This window comes from Periplaneta americana, chromosome 2, assembly GCF_040183065.1.
Source record: "Periplaneta americana isolate PAMFEO1 chromosome 2, P.americana_PAMFEO1_priV1, whole genome shotgun sequence".
Taxonomy (NCBI): Eukaryota; Metazoa; Arthropoda; class Insecta; order Blattodea; family Blattidae; genus Periplaneta; species Periplaneta americana.
The window spans coordinates 35747750-35766637 of NC_091118.1; the positions used below are offsets into that span (position 1 = coordinate 35747750).

Below are 18888 nucleotides of genomic sequence, written 5' to 3' on the forward strand. Positions count from 1 at the left end.
GGTTCCTGGAAATTATTTGGTCGTCACATAACCGGATAAATGGAACCATGCTTCATCTGTGAACCATGTGATGGACAATATGGCAGGATTTTGCACAATGAACGTCTGAAACCAACGACAATAATTCAATCTTTTATCCTTATCTGGTTCCTGTAGCTGATGAACAACCGTAACCCTATATGGCTTTAGGCTCTCTGACACATTGAGTAGGTGTACCCTGTCTCCTGCGACAAACGTCTTAATGATTTTTTGGGTGCTCTTACGTCAAAAACAACCGTGGGAAGCCTAGATGAACGATGCTTGCCCTTTTCACTCACCAGAGATCCAGTTGTTTCCAATTTGTTTACCAGTCCCAGTATTGTGTTTCTTCTGGGAGGACTGCGAACACCAAATTCTCTCTGTATGCCCTTTGAGTAGCTGTAATTGAATTAGTAATCCAGTATTGCTTCACAAGGAAGAGTCGTTGATTTAATGTGTACTGCATTTTCACGTTAACACAAAATGTCGAAAACAGCTGCCAACAATAGGAATAAAACATAAACATCTGCGCATCTAGTGACTTATTGTCGTTGGTTTCAGACGTTCATTGTGCAAAATCCTGCCATATTGTCCATCACATGGTTCACAGATGAAGCATGGTTCCATTTATCCGATTATGTGACGACCAAATAATTTCCAGGAACCTGTGGCCACCGAGATCTCCAGATTTGACAACGCCGGACAACATTTGCTATAGAGGTAAATAATCTCCCAAAATTCCTCTACATTTTAGGTATAATAAGTTGTCGCTAGCACAATTCGTTTTGAAACAATTAATGAAAGAAATGTGTCAGTTCTATATAAATCATTCTGTATACCTTCATGTGCTTTTCCACTGAGAGTTACGCCACATGTGTTTCAAGTGGATGAGCAACGGTCATTCAAGGTACGCGGCTTGCTTTCAAGTTGTTACATAGCTAAAGAATCATACATAATTATTTTTCATCTACTATGTCAGTACTACTAAATTTCCTCATCTTTATTTTATTTGTGAGTATTTTCATGTTAAAATTATTTGCTGTATTAAGTTTTAAATTGTCCCCTTACACTTCACATTCAGATCTATAAATCGTCACTTGTTTCTCTGCAAAAAGTAAGCTGGTAAAAATCTGCCTCGTACATTAAACTGTTTCTGCTCGGCTAAAACAGTAATTGTTTAACCACTTCATCAACGTAATAATAATGTCAATAGTCAAGAGGTTAACCATGTTATCTCACTAAAGAAACAATAGAACGCATCACAGCAGGATGCATATTATGCACACAGGGTAATTACTCGCAAAAACATAATCACGTTTCAGTTACACTTCATGAGAAAATACCTAAACAATACAACTTAATGGTTATTAGAGGAGGAAAAATTCGTTCCGGCGCCGGGGATCGAGCCCGGACCGTGCTTCTACGTACCAAGTGCTCTAACCACTGAGCTACGCCGAAGTTCAGTCCACAGCACCGGATCGAATCCCTCTCCCCTAGTGTGTTCCCTTTGTGGCCTGGTTCCAAGTGCGACATATATGTTGACATTAAATCAACGAGTTTGTCTCCTCTAATAACCATTGTTACCATAACAGATATATTCTGTAGGACCAAAAATTAATCTTTACGTAGACAATATAACTTAAATCACGACAAATGTACCCTTCAGACAATTTTGAAAAAAAAAAAAAAAACATACAAATACTTAGTGTTAGGTTATAACACTTATAACAGATAAAGAAGTACATGGCTATAGTCAAATATTACCCGTATTTAGAAAAGTGTCAGGGAATTTAAGGAAATCTATGCGATTGCATGTAACTTCTACACAGGAAGTGTTCACGCCTGTGGAGTAATGGTTAGCACATCTAGCCGCGAAACCAGGTGGCCCGGGTTCGATTCCCGATCGGGACAAGTTACCTGGTTGAGGTTTTTTTCCGGGGTTTTCCCTCAACCCAATAAGAGCAAATGCTGGGTAACTTTCGGTGTTGGACCCCGGACTCATTTCACCGGCATTATCACCTTCATTTCATTCAGACGCTAAATAACTTAAGCTGTTGATAAAGCGTCGTAAAATAACCTACTAAAAAAAATACACAGGAAGTAAGGTAAATAAGTAAATCCAGTTGGCTGTAATATTTAGGCGTGTCTTTTTTTAAGACACCCGTACCATATTCAAAACATTTTCTTTAACTATTGAATAATCTCTTGAAGATGACTTGCAGAACTATGTGTGAATTACTTGTCTTATGCCCGTTAAAATAGATTTGTGGTAACACTGATTTAACTAAAAATGCGTAGTTCATATAATTAAGAGAATAAATATGTCTCGAACACACCACACAGAATAATTTGTGGTAATGTCAGTTTCTTTAAAATGTATTGTAACCATGTATGGATTATAATGAACTTTTCCTTCCAAGTCTGTTATGTATACTCTAAATGCAGACTCCCTTTGTGTGTAGGAATGTACTCGTTCACACTGTAGAGTTTATCGCATATCACGTAAGCATTTCCAAGGTGACCGAAAGTCGCATGATGTCAGCATAAAACGATCCACTAAGTAAATGCTTTCATTTGTTTTTGTACTTATGTAGATCGATTATAGACGTTAAACGTCAAAGAAATAAAACTACTGGTACATAATTGATCTTACATTACTAAACATAAACAACAAGGATTTGAACCCAGGTCTTCTCGGTTCACAGTCGAACATGCTAACCGTTATTCCACAGTGGTGAAGCAGTTTGTCAATCAGTGTTGTTATCGACATTATCTAAAACAGCGGTTCTCAACCTTATTCAGTGACGTACCACTATTTTTAATTCAGGACGTTAGCTGTAAGTTAAATTATGTTTTATTTAACGACGCTCGCAACTGCCGAGGTTATATCAGCGTCACCGGTGTGTCGGAATTTTGTCCCGCAGGAATTCTTTTGCATGCCAGTAAATCTGCTGACATGAGCCTGTCGCATTTAAGCACACTTAAATGCCATCGACCTGATCCGGGATCGAACCCGCAACCTCTGTCATAGAAGGCCAGCGCTATACCAACTGCGCCAACCAGGCCGACACGTTAGCTGTACCACTAACCAAATTTATAATCATAAATCGTAAAGTGGCTGTCCCAGGGTCATAATAAACGTTCTTATGCTCTATTACCAGTAATTGATTGCATTATTTAGATGTTTAATTAAAAACAGTTACTATTTTAATTTATTTAATGAAGTGTTTCATAAAATAAACAGAAAACAACAGCAATATTATATTTATATTTCATGATTATTTTAATTTTTATTTCACACTTTGCATACCATCTGTAGTACGCGTGCCATAGGTTGAGAACAGCTGCTGATCTAAAACATTGTCGCTAATGAACGGGAATTAACGTTATTTCTTAATGTAGTTGGATATTGACGTTAAAGGCCTATCATTCACGTAATTTCCGTAAATTTACTTAATTGTCCGCAACATAAACATCTGTTTAAATTTTATTACTTACAAATGAAGTCGGATATGTTATTTTTGAGATTACAAATATGCATATGACTTTTATTTTCCAATAATAGTAGTAATAATAATAATAATAATAATAATAATAATAATAATAATAATAAATTTAATTATTTGAGGGAGGTGGGATATAATGATAGAGACTGGATTAAGCTTGCACAGGATAGGGACCGATGGCGGGCTTATGTGAGGGTGGCAATGAACCTCCGGGTTCCTTAAAAGCCATTTGTAAGTAAGTAATTATTTATCTGTTTATTTATTTATTTACTTATTTATTCATTTATTTATTTATGTAGGGTAAACTAGGGTCTGTTGGATAGTCGGGCATGTTGGACACTCTGTACTTTAACGGTTTACCTCGCCACTTGTGGGCACCACATTCTGCTAGAAGTCAATGACGGAAGTAGCCCCACTCGTGGCTACTTCCGTCATTGACTTCTAGCAGAATGTGGTGCCCACAAGTGACGAGGTATACCGTTAAAGTACAGAGTGTCCAACATGCCCGACTGTCCAACAGACCCCAGTTTACCCTATTTATTTATTTGCTATACAAGAGCCAGAGGCCAATAAGAGTTCAGCACAAAGCATAATTACAATATGACAAAATAATAAAAAAGTGCACAAAAATAATTTTAACACATAAAGACGATTACAATTAGTGACAATAATGACGATGAATGAACAGTATAATGGATGACTTTAAAATACATAATCAAGAATGCTATGAGAATAATAGTGGATGATACAATGATACGTAAGTATAATGTCTGATAGAATACATAAATGATAAATCATTGCCAAGAGCAAACTAAGTCTATACATTGAAAGGATCGAATTCGCAGCCATGCATGTTGGCATTTTTAATGCATCTAGAGACTGGTGAAAGAAATTTCGAATTTCCATTATAGAAAAGTTTGTAGGCTCTCATATCTTACGTTGAAATACACAAGGTAATATTGTTTAAGAAGGAGTCGGATGTATCACCTTCGAGGACCTTATAAAACAACAGATAATCTAGCTCATGGCGTCTAGCATGTAGGTTTTGACAATTAAAATATTCACATTTTCTCTCGTAACTGTATCCGGAATTAATGGGCAGAAATCTGAATGAACATAAAGATGTAAATTTTCTTTGTACATTTTCTAATTTAGCCGAATCTGCAGTTGTAGTCGAGTTCCAAGCTACAGATGCATAATTTGAGTTTCGATCGCACCAAAGTATAGCAGAGCATTAAAAGAGAATCAGGCATAGAATAATAATAATAATAATAATAATAATAATCATCATCATCATCATCCTTGCATGTATTGGGCCTAGTGGCCCGTTACGGTCTCTTGCCAACGCTTAAATGGTCTGTCCAAGGATCTCTTGCCCACAGGATGGCAATTTAAAATTTGGCGTGGAATTCTAGAACGAGGCATTCTGATGACATGTGATCTCCAGTTTTGTCTGTATTTCTGTAGGTATTCTGTAACCGGTTCAATCTGTAGTTCTTTCATAATGTCAAAATTTCTAAAGTGTTCCATTCTCGTGTATCCCGCTGTACGACGCATAAATCTCATTTCTGCCGCCCTTAATCAATATTACGAATCATCCAAGCTTCACTACCAGAACAGAGTATAGGTCTGGCCAATGTTTTATAAATTCTGGTGCGCGTGTGTTTTTGTACTAAGGTTGGTTTGAATATCTGATTAATTATCCCATTGCTCTGTTGAATTTAATAATTTTCTCATTAAAATCTTTTTCTTCTTCATTTGAAATTTGGTAACCGAGATAACTTGTTCGATGATCTTATTATTGATGCAAATTTTGCTACGGACTGATTCCTTTCCTAAAAAAAGCCATCACTTTAGATTTGTCAGTTGAAATTTCCATATTGAAACTTTCTGTCATTTGATTAAAGTTGTAAACCAAACGTAAATTATCTTCTGAAGTTGCCATGAACACAATATCATCAGCAAATAATAAGGTATCTATTTGGGACAAACGACTTATCAGTATACTTTCATGTGGTTCCAATCTCCATTCCTTAATAATGTGATTCATGTATATTATAAATAAAGAGGAGATAAACTACAACCCTGTCTCACTCCTTTATTTATTTATTGGTTTCCATTCTGAATATTTGTTTTCAATCCTAATCTGTATATGATTATTATTATAAATATTGTAAATAGCTGTATTAATTGATTTGGAATACCATCATGTGCTAAAATATTCAATAATCTGTTTCTATCTATAATGAAAAATATGTAAGCCCAATCATAAGACTTATCTCTTTGCAAATATAATGATAAATTGACAACATAAAGATTTATCAATTGCAACATTGTATTAATAATAATTGATCATATAGTAATTTTAAAACATTTTATTCTTCGTAAATTTTAAACCCATGACATCTTGTTACTTTTATTTATAATCATATTTCAATTAAAGTTTTAACATCGCTGTTACCTGCATAATTTAACCTGCTAATTTCTCGTAATATAGTATATTAAAAACATATTCAGGTATCACATCCTTGAGAAATCTATGAGCAATGCATAAACGACCATAAATGATCAGCTGAATCATTACTGTGCCCCATTCTCACACGTCCCGAAGTTTGTTCTTTACAGTTGTTTGTAACATTACAGCGACACTACAGGTTGTCAGTGTCTTGTGTTTATTATTAGGAACACTGGGGTGAAAATTGTTTATGATATAGTGCTTCAAATCACTTTGAAATAGTAATCGATAAGATAATAGAAGGTCAGAAAACAGACAACTAGCACTGTAACTTCTCAATATTCTAATGTATATGTACTTATATTTGTTGTCATCAAAATCATGTACAATTTGTGTATCATCCATTATTATATCATATTTTATGGCACAAAAAAAAATTAACTAATCATTTAACCATGCATATATACTTGTAACATGAGTTATATGTATACGCAACTATTTTTCGATTCCTTCAAGTTCACATTATATTGAAATTAGTTCTAACAAACTTTATTTATAACTCCATACATAAAACTCATGAAGATCCATTTGCCATGTATATTATATTGTTCATTTGTCAATTTACTCAAGTTCCAGATCACGTATTTTATTATATCTGACGATGCCCAATAAGGCGAAAACGTTTATATATTTTATACCTTCATAGCAAATAAATATTTGCAAAGAGATAAGTCTTATGATTGAACTTACATATTTTTCATTATATTACTAGACTTATCTGAACACAAAAATGAATTGCAAATTGTTTCTATTTACTCTGTCAAAGGCTTTCTTCATATCAATAAATGCCAGATGGGTTTCAATATTAAATTCTCTGTGTTTTTCGAACAAAAGCTTCAGTGTAACATAATAATAATAATAATAATAATAATAATAATGATAATAATGATGATAATGATAATAATCTATACTAATAATAAATCTGTAGCCGAAATTTTTCTGGTAATTTTCGATTTTCCAAAAATAATTGGTCCTAACATATATAATTAACCACCCTGAAATCGAAAATCGCTTTTTTGAAATTTTTGTTTGTATGTCTGTCTCTCTGTATGTTTGTTACCTTTTCACGCGATAATGGCTGAACGGATTTCGATGAAAATTGGAATATAAATTAAGTTCGTTGTAACTTAGATTTTAGGCTATATGGCATTCAAAATACATTATTTAAAAGGGGGTTATAAGGGGACCTGAATTAAATAAATCGAAATATCTCGCTTATTATTGATTTTTGTGAAAAATGTTACATAACAAAAGTTTCTTTGCAAATGATTTCCGATAAGTTTTATTCTTTACAAAATTTTGATAGGACTGATATTTAATGAGATAAATGAGTTTTAAAATTAAAATAACTGTCATCTAAGGTCGTATAATGTATTAAAAAACAAATGACTTCATCTATAAGGGGCCTTGGACAGGAACAATCGAAAGCTATGAAAGATAGCCTACAGGGAATGTTTCTGTGTTTGTATGAAGTAATATCGGAAGCTAAATTAACCGATTTGTATAATTAATTATTATTTCACCATTGGAAAGTGTAGTTTCTCTAGATGGACATAATGCTATAATGTTATTACAGTAATTTCTGATATAATATAATGTAATATAATATAATATAATATATCATTTAAGTTATTTGAAGGGTTCAGAACCATAGTGGGCCAAGCGCCATTTACTGAATACGTAGAAAACAAGGGTTAAAATTAAGTTATTACCATAATTCGATGGAAACCTATAACAAGTAAAATAAAATATACACATTAAATCTAAATGATGTCAATCTTCATTAACTATGGTTGCATGTAATAAAAATTAATAAACATGTTAAAGGAATTGTCATTGCACCAAATGAGTGTCTCTGGACCAAAATGATCGCATTTTAATTATTTAAATACAATTTAAATTAAGTAACATATTAATCGATTTATCCTTCTATCAAACACGAATGTTCCCTGGATCAAATGTCCTATTTTAATTATGTAATTACTTTATATTTGTTTCTAACGGGTGCAGCGGAGCGCATGGGTACGGCTAGTAATAATAATAATAATAATAATAATAATGATGGCTGCCAGCATTTGTTTGGAGAAACTGGGCTGATTCGCGGTGTGTTGTGACACTGTTCTCTTGTGATTGCAGGGGAAGTGTGTCCGAGGCTGGAGATGAGAAGTCACAAGGTGAGCACTACTCCTCATGTTGTATTGATATGTTTTTGTGTGTCTCCCTGGCAGTGGACTAGGCCACCGTGAGCAATGGAGTCCGGCGCATGTGCCATGGTCCACATCAGTAATGGGCATTTGGCCTGGGGCCCCAATCCCACCGACCTTGCAGTACCCCAATAATACGTTTATGGGAAAATTTAATAGCATTCGAGGATCTTCAGTGCAATGTAAGTAATTCCTTAATATTGCCGTAGTGGTGTCTGGTGGTCACTATTGTTCTGTCTTGCGAGTGGAAACAACAGGTAGGCATTGTTGCATCGAGATTGTATACTTCTTCATGTTACTATTTGGTTGTGGCATGGTGGCTGCACTGTTCAGAAACACACCTTGTGACGGAAGTGGTGTTTTTGTTGTGTAACAGAGTGAGTGTCTGGAATCGTGTCTCCGTGGTGGTGTTTGTTAACTTGTCCTCAATGATGAAGTGGATACCATTCTTGCCATTGTGTCCGAAATTCGCACATTTTAACCTGGCTGAGAATGCTGTATTTCCAAGAGTGATGAGCAAAGTCGTGGTTTTTTGGTGATCAATTTATTTAATTTCACTATATTCGTTTCTATGTAATCAATAAAACATAAAATTTTCGCAACAGTTTTGCTTCTAATTACAGTAAAAACCTATTTTATACGTTTTTGCACTTGGCTGTTTTTCATTTTTTTTTTTTTTTTTTTTTTTTTTTTTTTTTTTTTTTTTTTTTGCTTGAGGTACCGGTATACTTCTCATGTTAATTTATTTCGAATATTAATTAATTAATAATTTATTTATTTAATCTGACAGGATTAAGGCCATAAGGCCTTCTCTTCCATCCTACCAGATAGCACATATAAATACAAAAAAGAAATACAAACACTGATGAAAATAATACAAATTAAGTTAAAGCCCTATAGAGGGTCAACAGAGTCAAAAGAACTCTATACAGCTCTCATCGAGCTAATACAAGAAAAAAGAAAGAAAACAGAGATAGCAATGATGATAGTGGTAACTGATAATGATGATGATAATAATAATAATAATAATAATAATAATAATAACAATAATAAATACGTTACATATTAATTGTCAATTTTACAACAGCATAGTTACAATATTTACTATATGTCATGTTCTTTTATTTGTTTTTTACACTTACACGTATCTTAAACTCCGAGAGATAGAAAATATCATGTATGCCTTCTAAATAAATTTTATCCAAAATTAAGTTTGCCGCGAAAATACAACATGTGTTCATTGTTAAGATACGTCCACCTTGAAATTCGAAGCTACCCATGCTTGTATTCAACAATCTTGTGTTCTTTAACCCTCGCAATACCAAGCGGGGTATTCCGATTACTCTGGCTGTGATATTAGCGTATAAAATCAATGTGCGTTGCAAGAAGCATATTTGTGGTTTTGTTAAATAAGCCTTTCACATTATAACAATGCATTGTATATTTGTTTTATATTTTTGTTGGTAATATTGGGGTAGTTAGATTACCCCGTTTGGTACGACATGGCATGTTTTCTTCCTCTTCTAGAAAACTTGTCATATTGTTATAAATTTTATTTTAGACGGACGGACAGGAGGACAGACAGACACACACACAGACGGACGGACAGACAAACGGTCAGAGAGACGGACGGACTGAGGGACAGATGAACAAGCGGGCAAACAGATAAATAGATAGACAGGTAGATAGATAGGTAAGTAGACAGGTTGTATATACAAGTAACATAATGGTACTAAATAATAAAAAATTGCTTTAAACATCTGAAAATATACAAAAAAATTACTGGGCTATTTCAGTTACCCCGCTTGGTATAAGGAAGGTGCTGAAAAGCTTGGGACCATGAGGGTTAATGACACTGTTACTACGGGTACTTTGGAAGCAGTGAAAAGTTCCATAATACGTGATGAACAAATTACAGAACAGTTACCGATATCACAATTTGAGGGCATGGTTTGTCTCTTAGGAGCAAGCAGTAAAAAATAACTTTCTTTTTATAATAATCACACGTTATTAATTAATGAAGATCACACGATAAGAACAAGGTAAATGAATTTCGTAAAATTTTCTGGATTGAAGTTTCAAACATAGTATATCAGCCAGCTTTAGCTCTAAGCAGCTAAGATTTCCTACAATGAATCTTACATTCTTTCAAGAGTATATGTTATAAATTTGAGTATTATATTATAGACTCAAAGATGACAACTTTGAAGTTCTGAATTTCTTTTGTGAAAATTTTACTAAATTGCCTTGTTCTTTCCATACAATCTTCAAATGCTATTCCAGGTTTTATTAAAGGTCATTTCAGTTATACATTTCTCTCACTTATGCGGTTTTTTTCTTCAGATCCTCGTAAAAACGTATAAATGAAGTTTTGCTGTATTTGTAGGAGTGTCGTTCGAAAATAGTCTACCATTAGACGGAAACAAAAAGTAAGACAAATTGTTTATTGTGTCTAAGCCTTACTTGTAAACATTATTTCTCCATCTTACGATGTTTGGTGACGTATACACGTCCGTTGATGTGACATATTACATTTGTAAAGTTTCTTTCAAGCCATAAGTAGTGCTGACTAGATCAGACGCTATGGACAGTACTCTATAACAGAGTCGCCAGTATGAAAGGACAATTCCAAACCTTTGGCGTGAGACGAACTCGATAGCTCAGTGGTAGAGCGCCTGACCGGAGAACAGGAAGTCGCAGGTTCGATTCCCGCTCGAGGTTGTGAAATTTTTCTTTCATACCATGGCATGATTGTGACTATAATAGTATTTAAATTCATTATTTCTCTGTGTAATCACGGAGACGATTGATATATTTCATGTAACATTGTAGGAACTTTTAAATGCCTTCATCAAAGAAACTTTCTGCACTGGAGCTACCATCTTTTTCATTACTGATTTCATGTTTAAGAAAAGCTTTGAGCTTGCTTGTAGAGACTTTCGAAATGCAAATGTAGTGCTATCAGAGTCAGGGCTGTATGATGAGAAATCGAACATGCCTTACTTGTATTTTCATTGCTGCTTAAGAGTTCATTCTGTGGTGTGACGACGTGTGATATAGTGTAAAATAACGACCGCCAAATTTGACAGATCACGTTTTTTGTTTTGATTGCCTTGAGATTACAGCATGATCTTCACAGTTGGCAGGATTCTCTATTGTAACGTTCATTTTAACAAGTATTGTACGACAAATAATTACACGAGTTCACAAAGTGATACATTGCTTCCCAGTTATTCAATTTAAAAACACATTCAGGTTTCTTAATTATTGATAATATTTGACCAGATCTTAACTTGCGAATACTCTCCATCTTCCATACTAGTTAATCTGATTGCACTCAAATCGTATAACAGAATGTTCACAAAACAATTTTTTGTCACTAATATAATAAAATATATGACTGCAATATTGTACCAGCCACATGGAAAGACATAGCTACTTCATGTCGTCAGTACTACTTGACATTGCAAAATAAACAGTCTGCAAAATTATTTTCTAAATGGGGCAGCGTAACAGTAATTGGCAAATATCATTATTGTTGTCCTTTTGCTGCATAAGAAAGTTGATTCCCAAGAACAATATAAGGTAGTACATACTTTTGTTATTATCCATCCAAGTCGAGAGGAAACTTGATGTCAACAAATACACGTGTTGTGATGTCTAATGATTGGCTGTCTATCACAGTACACCTCTTTGTGTAAAGAATACAGGGTGATTCACGAAGCTCTCCCCCGGTTTATGTAGGTGATTCCTGAGGTTATTTGGGACAAAAAGTTGTTGTTTTCTAATGCCAGGCGTTTGGCCTCTTGCACTCCAATATTTTTCAAAGATATTATCATGGTCAGCCACTGAAGCACATATTTTGAGGTGTTCCGAATCCATTTCTGGATTTGAGTTGCACAATGGGCAGTTAGGGGAGTGATATATTCCAATTCTAAGCAGGTGTTTGGCCAAACAGTCATGGCCTGTTGCCAATCTAAATGCAGCTACAGACGATTTGCATGGTAAATCGGGAATTAACTATGGATTATGATGCAGAGAGTTCCATTTTTTCTTGAGACTGTGTTATCAAATTTTGTTTGTTGAAGTCTAAGTATGTAGATTTAATAAATCTTTTCACAGAGTAATACATAGATTTAGTAACGGGTCTATAAGTAGCATTGCTGCCCTTTGCTAAAGCATCCGCATTCTCGTTTCCCAGGATTCCACAATGGGATGGTATCCATTGGAATACAATTCTTTTATTGAGTGATATTAATTGAGAGAGCATTTTAGTTATTTCTGCTGTTTGAGATGAAGATGTGTGTTTAGAGACTATTGATAGAATAGCTGCTTTGGAGTCTAACAATATAACGGAATTTTTAAATTTATTGATGTGGCATAGAAGATTCCTGATACTTTCACTTATTGCAATGATTTCTCCATCAAAACTTGTTGTTCCATATCCAATTGATCTATAAAGTGAGAAGAGACAGCACGTAACACCTGCACCCGCACCTTGTTCCCTGGAGATCAAGGATCTGTCGGTGTATAAATGAAGCCTGTTTTGTGGAGGGTACCTAATATTAATTGTCTCTCTAAAGACAACTGTTTCATTATTTCAGTGTTTACTTCTGATTTCAGTAAATAAAAAAGTAAATAAATTAATAGAATCACATTCATAACTACGGAGTTACAACACATTTTCGAAACTCGTCATAGTGAATGGAGCGCTAGGCATGTTTGTTGCCATAACTACGTGCATCTGGGAGTGAATGAAAGACATCATGTATCAGGTTAAGATACAAACACGCAAAGAGTTGCTTCAAAGCGTTCTGGGTTTCGCGTCGAAGGTAATGAACAAATGTGTGAAACATGCAGTTCACACCAGTGCAGACCGTTTTCTTGAGATTCAGGGAGGTATTTTCGAAAATGTTGATTTAAATCAACTCTGAAAGAGACTGATACATAAACAATCAATTATTCTCTTCATTTTTGTTAGTGAAATCCTGAAAAAAAAAATTTTTTTCTGTCGTTTTCAAATTACCGTAATTATGACTGTGATTCCATCAATTTATTTACATTTTTTGTCCCAAATAACTTCAGAAATCACCTCTATAAATCGGGGGACAACTTTGTGAATCACCTTATATATCGCAATATCATATTTTATATTTTACTGTTAATTTTTTATTGTCAAATTGGTTATACTATAAAATAACATTTCTCTGTTAAATTAATACCATAATTACGAGTATATTTTTATTTCAAATATATTTACTGTAGGGTTATATAGATACACTAGTAGAAAATTTTGATTTGCTTTTATAAGCTTACTTCACTAGTGAGGAAGAAGTTCAAACTACACATCTTCCTTATAAACAGCCATTGGTTTCTCTCTCGTTTTGAATGATGAAATCAAAAGAATCCTCTTAGGTGTTCTCCATAAGGGTCATTCCACAGCAATTCACGTTACATTGAGACACATTTATGAACTTATGAAAATATTTTTTTTTCGGCTTATTTATTGCATTTAGGAACATTCTTCATGGCAGTAACTAGTAATCGGGAATATATGAGTCATTATTTAATCAATAAATCACGAATAATTAAATATATTCCCAATTACTGGTTACTGCCATGAAGAATGTTCCTAAATGCAATAAATAAGCCGAAGAAATTTTCTTCATGTTTTGTTTTAGTTTACCTAATAAGTTCATGTCTGAATGTAACGTGAGTTACTATGGGATGATCCATAACAAGAAACTGAATTCAGAATTACACGTAGTAAATGTTGAATACAAGGTCTGTGTTTTGGTTGAAAATTTTTAAAGACCACACAGTGTGAGAAAATCGTGGTGACTTTCTGAATGCATTATTTCGCCTGCCATTCGTAAGTGGAGCTGAAAAATTTAGTTCACTCGATACTCGATTTTGGCCATGTTTTAATAGTAGGACCTATACATATTTCACAGAAGTTTTCTGTTACTACTTTACTTGTAAGAATGGTTGTGAATTACAGAAAAATGGTGAAATAATTACAGAGGTACATGAATATCCGTGAAAACTTGAGTCGACTCTATCACAATTTCTAAAGTCTGTCCAACGAAAGAAAAAAGTAATGTACACACATGCATGTGGTCTGGAAATCTCTGTTTGGCTCTTGTGCATCACACGTTTTCTCCCATAAAATAGTAGTTGCAAAATGTTCCCGTTTTATTTTTATTACATACTTCTGAAGATAATTTTAAATAAATATGTAGGGTTAATCAAAAGTAAGTTACATTTTGAAATAAATATAACATTTCAAAAAATTAACATGTAGACAAAATGGTAACGCATTTGTAGCTTATGTATCGAAAAATGGCACTTGTTCATTTATCACAGTTATTTGTTTTGGTTAATATGGTAACAGATTTTGTTTATAATGTGTCAAAAGTAAATTTACTCCTTATTGAATTTTCTGCAGAATTTTATTATACCAGATTTACGAAATCGTGACATCGAGAACATAACCTTCATTCACGATGGCACACATCCCCATATTTATACACCAGTTAAGCGATTGTAACATAACACATTTGGTGATTGCATAATAAGCAGACGTTTTCCTTGGTCAGTGCGTACCCCTGATATCAATCCAGCAGGTTTTTTACTGTGGGGTTATTTGAAAGACCGAGTTTTTTTTTAACTAAATCTACGATTACCGATGAACTAAAATACATAATTCCGCAACAAATTGAAGATATTCCACCAGATCTGTTAGTAAATGCTGTTCACAACTTAGAAAAAAGTTCGTTGTTTGTTGAACAAAATGGCGGACATATTCAACATTTAAACTGAATCCAATAAACCCCATATTTTTATGAGTGTGTGTTTTTGTTTTTTGTGTATACTTTGATTCTTAAAAATGTTATGGCGACGTCAAAATGTACCGGTAACTTACTATTGAATAACCTTGAATATTATAAATAACTAATTTAAAGAAGAACGTTTTTCTTTTGTTTTTTGCCATGTGAACAGATCTATTGATATTGGTGAACATGGTGTCATGGCTATTTAACTGTGGCGGAGTTATACATTCCTGTTTGCCATTGGTGTTCTATAATGTATGTACACACCACTTTATTCTTTTGCTGGAGAGAGTAAGCTTATATTTGGATTTTCTATGATTTTAATTCAGTATGAAAAGCAGACACCTAAGATTGACCCCACAATACACAAAAGAATCTTGTCAAAATTAAATTCTGGTAGTGATATCAGTGGGCGCATATGGGTAGCTTAAATTGGCACATGTTTGTCCCACCCCCCACCTATAATCCATCCATCCATCAAAGTAGTTACCTTGCTTGTCATTAAATCCAAACCCAAAAGCAATAGATTCGCAAGAATAATATTAAAATTCTTAGAATGGTTCATTCAGAAATAAAATAAAACCGTGAGTCTCATATAGTAGATTCTAAGTATATTATGTAAAACATCATCCCTAAATGATAGGGCTCCAGAAAATATATACATACCACTTCTCACTTGCATCAAAATTTGACTCTGCTAATTGTTATCGCCATCATTACATCATGCAGGTGTTTAATTTGGCACAGAGGAATCCTCTCCTCAGTAAGTGTGGTTCTTTCACATTGTTAAGCTAATGGCATAAGAAAGATCTTTGTTGATCATATCTGGAGAAATAGAAACCAGCTTTGTTAGTTGTTGAAGAAAGGCATCATTTGGGAAGAATGGATGTGTGCTTTCAGGCTGTAAACATGAGTTGTGGTTTTGAACAGATGGCAGTGGTTGAAATATGTGTCATATTCCCTTCTATTTCTGTCGTCTATCTTGAGATGGGGATTGTTTCTGTAGTGGTTTTGTGAAAGTTACATAAGATTGTTTTATCTGCATGTTGTTTATGATGTCCTTTGTCCATTAAACTGTGTCAGTGAGAACTCCGTGTTGATGAGCAGTTTTATTGTACATGTTTTCAATCATCAGTCCCTTGAGCACATTGTTGTGGTTTCATAACTTTTCAACCAAATAATTTATTTATAATACTGGTAAAAATGACAGGGGAAATTGTATTACCCCGAGAAATCCTGTTCTTCCCCAACAAACTGTCTTTGTCCTGGACAAATTCCACTTGGACTACTAGGAGATTGAAGCCAGTGTCTTTGCCATGGAAAGTCGACACTGATCACCAAGCTAATGGTGAACTATTATTATTACATTATAACTATAAAAAATATTTTGTAGAATAGATGCAGTCCAAATTATTTTGAATATTAATTATGACATGAATTTGGGGAACTACAGTGAGTAATAAAATCCGGTTTCATATGCCAGCTATATTGACTTGGATGGGGAAGGGGGGAGGAAATGACCATGTCGACCATATGTTACTCTCGTACTAGTTGGATGATCATTCATCTTTGCTGAGGCATGTAGACGTGAAGCCAGCAGTTTCCGGAAGTGTTGCTTTCCATGGGCTGTTGTGCCATGTTTGTTTTATTGATCGACTATTGATCAGATTTTTTGTATTCGATAGATAATGGATAAAAAATGGGAGTATAAGGGTACAGTACATCAGTTATTCATAGATTTCAAAAAGGCATATGACTCGGTTAAGAGGGAAGTATTATATGATATTCTTATTGAATTTGGTATTCCCAAGAAACTAGTTCGATTAATTAAAATGTGTCTCAGTGAAACATACAGCAGAGTCCATATAGGTCAGTTTCTATCTGATGCTTTTCCAAATCACTGCGGACTAAAGCAGGGAGATGCACTATCACCTTTACTTTTTAACTTTGCTTTAGAATATGCCATTAGGAAAGTTCAGGATAACAGGCAGGGTTTGGAATTGAACGGGTTACATCAGCTGCTTGTCTATGCGGATGACGTGAATATGTTAGGAGAAAATCCACAAACGATTAGGGAAAACACGGAAATTTTACTTGAAGCAAGTAAAGCGATCGGTTTGGAAGTAAATCCCGAAAAGACAAAGTATATGATTATGTCTCGTGACGGGAATATTGTACGAAATGGAGATATAAAAATTGGAGATTTATCCTTCGAAGGGGTGGAAAAATTCAAATATCTTGGAGCAACAGTAACAAATATAAATGACACTCGCGAGGAAATTAAACGCAGAATAAATATGGGAAATGCCTGTTATTATTCGGTTGAGAAGATTTTATCATCTAGTCTGCTGTCAAAAAATCTGAAAGTTAGAATTTATAAAACAGTTATATTACCGGTTGTTCTGTATGGTTGTGAAACTTGGACTCTCACTTTGAGAGAGGAACATAGGTTAAGGGTGTTTGAGAATAAGGTGCTTAGGAAAATATTTGGGGCTAAGCGGGATGAAGTTACAGGAGAATGGAGAAAGTTACACAACACAGAACTGCACGCATTGTATTCTTCACCTGACATAATTAGGAACATTAAATCCAGACGTTTGAGATGGGCAGGGCATGTAGCACATATGGGCAAATCCAGAAATGCATATAGAGTGTTAGTTGGAAGGCCGGAGGGAAAAAGACCTTTAGGGAGGCCGAGACATAGATGGGAATATAATATTAAAATGGATTTGCGGGAGGTGGGATATGATGATAGAGGATGGATTAATTTTGCTCAGGATAGGGACCAATGGCGGGCTTATGTGAGGGCGGCAATGAACCTCCGGGTTCCTTAAAAGCCATTAAGTAAGTAAGTATAGTTACCTTACATATTTATTTAACATTGTCCTATATTTAGCCTCCGAGAGATAAGGCAGCAATATTTAAAATGCTACGCACAGCTCTTTTAAACCTAACATCTGCTAAAAATTGCGTTTTCTCAAAACTACGTTTTTACTCAATGAAAAGGTCCCAGCAGCTTACATTTGCTCAGATTTCAATGAAACTTTGCAAGAATTCTCAGCATAATTCAATACACAAACCTGTGCATGGAATCAGCTCTTCGGTGAAAACATTTCATGATATTGAATTTTTAACTTAAAAAATGCAATAAAATTATTAAGCAAAAATTAGGATTTCTATAAAAAAAATTATCTCATTACCAAATGCTCGAATTTAAAAATTCATGCGTGGTTTTCTTAATCATGAAATGTAAGTCCTTCACAGAAAATTTTAATACGCAATATCAATTCTGAAGTCATTAGGGAATTTACGCATAATTTAATATCATTAAAATAAGTTAGAATTAATATGTAAGGAACTAATGCATGAAATTTGATTACATTTGGTATTGTTATTTAAATGCACAGAAACAACAAATAACACCGAATTTGAAAGCAACTGATCAAAAACTTCAGAAGTTTCAAAACTCAGTCCCAGTTTCCCTTAAGTAGGAATTTGAAGGAAAATAATAGCTAGTTCGAAATATCTAATATCGAATTACCTAACCTCGAATTAACCAGTCTTCATTGTAAATTTTGAACAAAGTGGTGAATGTGCTGTAGCACAATTATTGGCTCTGCATAAAACTTCCAGAATGTTCCAGAGATCAAGCAGATCGCAACTCTTTTTGTGAGAAGTTAATGTACGTGCGTATTGATTGAATTTTGCTGCATTTGGGCTTCATTTTATCAAGAGAAAGAAAAATGCATGAATGAGAACTGGGATTTAAGTCTTTGTAAGTAAATCTTTAACATTGAGAGGCATTGTGGGAA

At 34.2% G+C, this 18888-nt stretch overlaps 1 protein-coding gene across 2 annotated transcripts in view; it reads left to right on the top strand.

The window, feature by feature from the left end:
- Positions 1-18888, top strand: part of slgA (proline dehydrogenase slgA) — a 315508-nt gene that overhangs the window by 206006 nt on the left and 90614 nt on the right. The window contains exon 3 of one of the 2 annotated variants that reach the window (XM_069815407.1): positions 8268-8425. In XM_069815407.1, coding sequence (XP_069671508.1) covers positions 8268-8425 — 158 coding nt within the window. Of the gene's footprint in view, positions 1-8175; positions 8214-8267; positions 8426-18888 lie in introns of both variants that reach the window. The other variant, XM_069815416.1, reaches the window with a different exon arrangement.